Source organism: Pseudomyrmex gracilis, unplaced genomic scaffold (assembly GCF_002006095.1).
Source record: "Pseudomyrmex gracilis isolate BER0280 unplaced genomic scaffold, ASM200609v1 scaffold_130, whole genome shotgun sequence".
NCBI lineage: Eukaryota > Metazoa > Arthropoda > Insecta > Hymenoptera > Formicidae > Pseudomyrmex > Pseudomyrmex gracilis.
This window is the reverse complement of record NW_018020714.1, coordinates 216261-222511: the sequence shown is the minus strand read 5'-3', so window position 1 is coordinate 222511 and position 6251 is coordinate 216261. Positions and strand designations below refer to the sequence as shown.

The 6251-nt window shown below is 38.5% G+C and overlaps 1 protein-coding gene across 3 annotated transcripts; it reads right to left on the bottom strand.

Moving 5' to 3' along the window:
• Positions 1–177: 177 nt before the first annotated feature.
• Positions 178–5499, bottom strand: LOC109856682 (sodium channel protein Nach-like). Of its 3 annotated transcripts, none has more exons than XM_020432224.1 (10): positions 4189–5499; positions 2883–3089; positions 2550–2715; positions 1978–2129; positions 1781–1886; positions 1373–1679; positions 1235–1285; positions 807–996; positions 506–612; positions 178–425 (listed from the first exon to the last, which is right to left on the bottom strand). In XM_020432224.1, the coding sequence occupies exons 1-10, from the start codon at positions 4341–4343 to the stop codon at positions 301–303; spliced, it is 1566 nt and encodes a 521-aa protein (XP_020287813.1). In that variant the 5' UTR covers positions 4344–5499; the 3' UTR covers positions 178–300. The 3 variants fall into 3 exon arrangements, with proteins under 3 accessions (XP_020287813.1, XP_020287814.1, XP_020287815.1); XM_020432225.1 differs by having other exon boundaries at positions 5001–5499; XM_020432226.1 differs by lacking the exons at positions 178–425; positions 506–612 and having other exon boundaries at positions 869–996; positions 1227–1285.
• Positions 5500–6251: the final 752 nt, after the last annotated feature.

The window sequence follows — 6251 nt, the reverse complement described above, 5'->3', positions numbered from 1 at the left end:
TGCTGTTATGTTTTGTTAACAAGCTTGGATATATTTTTGCTAACAATTTTGCAACATTGCCAGATAAAACAAACTCTGCATCATATTTGATGTCTTTCTGCTAACAAAATTTGTAACATGCATTTGGCAAAATCTGTTTCGACAAATTTGGTTATCTGGGTATATATATATATTACATATATATTACATATATATTACATTTTATTTTTTTACGAGAGAATTTTTACTGGAAATATATTTCAAGTTAATTGTATACGTCTTAATCATAAGATTTAAATATATATTATATATTTACATATATTATTGTATATTGCTGCGTTTGACACGTGCGTCAACTATCACACGTATCACAAAAAAATACAAGAATTCAAAAACAGTCATGAGACTGAAACCAACAAACAGTCCTAGTAAACCACCAAACGACGCTGAAAGAATTGACAAAAACTACTATTTTTTCTAAAAATTACATGAATTTTATATGAACGTATATATATATTTGCCTTACCGAATAAATTGCGCCAACTGTAATTGAGTATCCGTCGATATTGAAAAGCGACCAAGTCATTGAAGTACACATGTATTATGCTGTGATTTTTTATACTGATGGCGTTACTGCAAAAATACAAAGACATTATTATACAAGATATGTACGTACAAATAGTATTATCATACAAAATATACATAAATATTAGAACATTTTTTGTTGGCGTATTGTAGAGAGAGAACAAAATGTGCGTCGTTATTTTTTTACAAAGTCAACTGAACACTTTGTAGACAGCGCTAATTTCTTGATAATAATATTTTACCGAGGATTTTGCGTGAAGCTGCCATCGTTATAATAGATAGATGAATCGAGAGATCCGAAAGAACTTTCTATGGGATATTGAAACAGCGAGCAATCCGGTATACATCCGCAAGGTCCACCGTCGATTTTTTCTATGTTCCTCGGTAAATTATCATTCTTTTCTAACAAAGGCCAGGAAGTATCAAAAAGTGCTGTGAGAGAAAAAACAAGATATACAAAAATATAGTTAACTGTTTTACGTAAGACATACAGACTTATTCTAGTGACGTTTCTACGTATATATATATAAATTTGAAAACTATAAAAAAATATATGTATATATATATATATATATATATTTTTTTTTTTTATAGTTTTTAAATTTGAAATTGAAAAGTGAACGATATTGACTTTAAATGCAGATGTGTGTACATGTACTTACGCACTTACACTTAAATGACTTTAAGCAGTAGACGTCTTTGAGATCGCACACCTTGGTACCTGAGCCGCGAAACGATGTAATTTTAATTTCCGCGCGATGCGTTAAATGCTTTTCAAAAGTTAGTAAGTAATAATTCGGCTACTTACCGTTTTGCGGAAAGTAATAAGGGATGCAGCCGCATTTCGCTTTTGCGATAGTGGCGCGACACTCCGCGAGACAGTTGTGATATGAATATTCCGCGTAAGTCAAATTCTTCTGTTTGACATTCGCGTACAGCACCGCGTCGGCCTCGTCGCTGAATATGCACCGTCGCGTGGATAACGCTAGATTTCTCACGTTGGAATTCGAGTACATTTGGATGGGATTGACGCTCACAAAATGCTGACTGTTCAGTCGCACCAATTGAAGCGCGGCGTTGAAATTAGGATAATCGAACGAATAATGTATCAACACCTACGATAATACGTAAAAAGTTACACGCGACCGTAGAAAAAATATTATATGTACTTTTCGTATCTCGAGTTAAAGAAAGTGAATTATGTAAAATTGAGTACCTTAACTCCGTATCCTCCAACAATCGCGGCGTGATAATCGTTAGGTTCCGGATTCACTATTACTGTCATACCGGACTCGAATCCGCAAGCAGAAGTACTTATCCGACTTTAACAACATATAGAGATGTTCTATATTAATTGACGAAAGGCGCGCTTATATGTGATGATATTTATAGATATATACTATAGATGTATACTCGTTTGCTATCGTCGTGCCTGGGAGGGAATAGTAATTGAAACTACAGCACAGACCGTCCCGCGATAAGACTTGTTTGAAGTACTTGTCGCATTGATCGAGTTTGCCCTTCCACTTGCACGATTGCAACAAGGTACTGCAATTTTGCGTTATCTGAAAGAGTTATAATTTGTTTGTTAACAAACAAAAGAGACCGCAAGTTCAATCATAATTCAGGAAATTATAGTAATGTTTCGTAGGAAATTTTAACTTTTTTTAAATTATTTAATTAATTGCGCAATGCAATTATATATATATATTATTTTGAGAAACGCGCTAACACAACAAACAAATGCAACAAAAATTTTATTGCATATCGCGCAAGAGATTTTGTCTTCTTGTCGATCGCACAATTATTCTTGCTTTCGTCAATCGCGCACAGATAGCGTTGCCAGTGCTTTTGTCTGTCCGAGATTTCGTACGGTTGCACTACTGCCGCGGCTACTGTTATACTTCATTATACTTACTTTGGCAATTGTGAATATTGCTTGTGCATTGCAGTAACATATTTTTTTTTTTCTAATTAATACACACCAAACTTATCACATCGAGAATGCTCAAGTTGTTGCTGTCAAAAATATTCTGCAGATTACTGAGATTCGTTCGAACGTCGTGTCCGAATATTCCCGGCACTATCAATTCGGTCAACAGCCGCATCTCTTGAATTAAGTATTCTTTCGAGACATTGTCCGGTATTTTTCTGTGGAAAAAAAATCGCAAGTAAAACGGGAAACACACAATATAGCAATTCTCGCGGAAAGATCGCGTGTATGTGCGCTCGCACATGTGTGATAAAAAAAGAGTGTTTAAAAATTGTTTACACGCCGCGAAAGAGGATTTTTGCGCGCGGCGCAAAAGATTACTCACAGATTTTCGACAAACTGTGTAGTCAAATTATACGACACGCGATTAATATTGCAGACCGTTATCGCAGGAAACGGATAATTCCATATTCCATGATGCGTGGACTCGATGACCGTCAGAGTGGGATGGGCGGCGTAATAATTCCACGACATTATCATCAAGATGATGGAACAGCACAACGAGGCGAATACCACTATCGCCCAAATAATCCTGTAAATGCGGTTACCGGCATTTTCTTGAGCGTGCAATTACTCAAGGTAACATGTTCAGCAACGAAAAGCAACTTGTTAACTTGAATGTCAAAGTGAATTACACAATAGTAGAGTAAATAAAATTGTTAACAATTCGCAGAAGAACCTAATTCCCTTTGTCAGCAACAATTAAAATTGAAATGTATTCAAAATTTTCGCAATTAAATTCGTTAAACAATTAAGACTTAAGGCTCGTCGAAATTGTCAACAAGAAATATACAAGGCTGTACGAGCTATTCGCAGGATGTTTGTGCGGAAAACTGTGCGTGTATATATATATATATATATATATATACACATGTAACAAATTCTACTTGTAAATTTTAGTGAGTGTTTTTTGGATTGAAATCTCAATTCTTAAATTCACACGGGATGCTGGATTTGCATCACACATATGAAAGACCCCGGATACCCCCCTAACTAATTTTTAAAACACTCACTTGTAAAAATTTACAAGTAGAATTCGTTACATGTGTATATATATATATATATATACACGCACAGTTTTCCGCACAAACATCTTGCGAATAGCTCGTACAGCCTTATATATTTCTTGTTGATAAATTCGTTAATTTTCCTGATTACAGATTGCATACGCATGTAGATACGAGAGACGTCTATATATTTTATATTTAAATAAAAGTCCATCATCATAGACATGACGTGTCGCGGGACATTATTGATACAACGCTCCACCAATCATTTGCGGTATATCTGATAAGTAATAACGGTGCGGTGAAATGCCTTCAATAATTCTTATTGAAGAGACATGCATAAAAGATAAATAAAAAAAGGGGGGGGGAGGTAATAATTTTTACAGTTTACCTTTAATTTATTGATCAGATAGAAGGAAAGAAAGAAAATTCCAATATCGAACTACAATGTCGTATTTCGCATATGTACATTCACTTCGAACGCTGTGTGTTTTTTCATCAAATTTTATTTGTTATTTGTTTTTGCAAAAATTTATATATTGATTATAAACGCGCTGTGTTAAGAAATCGTTTGTTTCTCGCGATAATTTCTGCTGTAACATCAAGATTTTCGCGCACACGTACCGCTCCGCTTTCGAACGTTGAGTTTGACTGATGTACTTGTAGCCGTGCAATCCTGTCTCGCGACAAAATTCGGCTGCCTGTTTCTTCAGAATGCTCCAGCACTTCACGTTTTCGTACGACACTTTGTCGCGAAGTTTTAGCCTGACCTTCTTCATGTTCTTGCGATGTTCGATCGATTGTGACGGCCGAATTTTTTTTGACGTTAGGCGACGCGGCGAGTCACAATCGCGTCCGAATGAACGATTAATCCCGGTCGTTCGCGAGAAAAGCGAGAGAAGCAAAAGATGAAAAATGAAAAAAGAAGCGAAAAGAAAAACTAGCTCTACTCTCAGGTACGTTAGCGCGTTGTTAACTGCCGTGTCCGTGAGTTATCATCGGCGACACCGAGTGTACGCGCGCGCACACAATGCAACGGAGTACCAAGTACGCGCGCGACACAACATGAAAAATTCATTCGTCCTTACCGATTGGCGCGCGCGATAATTTCAATTTTCCCGTGCCGCGCGATTTTATCTCGCTCTGTGTTAATTAATTATTAACCTACGAGAATGTCAAAGCACAACTAATGCGTACATTACGGATTGTCGTGACACTTGGCGATCGCGCGAAGTTGCCGCGAGCCACAATGTGTCTCCGTTTACATTTCGATTAAACATATCTTGGTCTTGACGAGTTTTAGACCGCTCCGATAAAAAAACGTGATTGTCGCGATGTTATTATTAAAGGAATAAAAAATATATACCCCCGTCGGAACTATCATTTTTTATATTACACGCGTATGTAAATTATACAGTACGTAAATTATACAGTACCTCGTAGTATATCTTGTATACTTTTCTCTCTGGACAAGTATAATTACTCTTGTGTCTCTTCGAACACTTTGAGATGATTATCCTCAAAACGAGCGATTGTTAGACGCGAAGTGATGGACAATTAATCTATTTCGAAAAGGAGGACGAAAAGAGGAGATTTTCAGTCACAGTCAGTATGTCGTACTTGCTCGAGACACCGTCACGTGCGCGAGGATTCGAGATTATCTCTCGTCCGCTCAGATATTAAAGCGCGGACGTATCTATCTCTCTGGATTTCTAAGCGCGATGCAGCTCGACACTCTTCCCGTACACACAATCGCGCGAAACAAACTCCCGCCGTTGACAAGGTCGTGGGATGTATATATATATATCAGCGAATCTCTTCTATCGAATATCTCTCTCGTCGGTTCGCTCAGGGTAATGACGTGTGCCCCGCGAGCACACGGTGTTTAGCACTTTATCTGCCTCCTCCAAGTTATTAATGACACTTGCTGAGTCAGGTGGTGTATGTGCGCGCGGGGCGACGAGGCGACGAACGACATCTTCAAAGTTTAATATCCACGTGGAGCGCCGCGCGGAGAGAGTTCTCGCTCTCTCTCCTCTCCTCTCCTCTCCTCTCCGGCCGACCGGTCGTCGCGAACCGGTCCTGCTACTTGTGGCCTCCCCCTTGTCGAGAGAGTGTACATTCGTCCCCGGGCGTCATCTCCGTTTCTCAATATCCTTCGAACCCAACGGCGGAATCGAGTGTCCTCGCGAGCGCGACTTTTATTTCATACGGGTGCTAAAAATAAGTGGCCGCCGAATATAATAAAAAGGAATTTTCGAAGAAGAGTATTTAAGGAAGAAACCGCGCGGCGACACGAGTGAATTTTCACGTTGTTGTACTTTTTAATGAATTTTTGTAAGAAATATTGGGATCTCTCACAATAGAAAACAATTTTATGTTGTGTTAATATAGAACGAAACAAACAAAAAAAAAAAAAAGACTGATGAGATAAACGACGCAAAGACGGATACTCTCTCCAAATGCATTTAGGTCGAGTCGGTCATCAGTGGGGTAATTTTAATTATGAGATAGTTCACCCCAATGTCGGTCTCGTATAGGGAAAATTACTGTTCATGGAACGGGGTGAGAATCCGGGGTGGATGGGGTAACAATGTATTATGCGTTCCCCTGTCAACCCCTCGCGCTAACCGCACAACCCCTTCCTCCTTCCCTCCCCTCACCTCATTCGCCCCCGTCTCCCACCA

What these genes read in the sequence shown, in the direction of transcription:
- LOC109856682 (XM_020432224.1), bottom strand. Translation starts at nt 4,343, where the DNA reads ATGAAGAAGGTCAGGCTAAAACTTCGCGACAAAGTGTCGTACGAAAAC. An exon ending in TTCTCGATGTGATAAGTTTG is followed by an intron (nt 2,130 to 2,549) that starts GTGTGTATTAAT and finishes TAACTCTTTCAG; the next exon opens with ATAACGCAAAATTGCAGTAC. An exon ending in TTGGAGGATACGGAGTTAAG is followed by an intron (nt 1,680 to 1,780) that starts GTACTCAATTTT and finishes GTATTATCGTAG; the next exon opens with GTGTTGATACATTATTCGTT.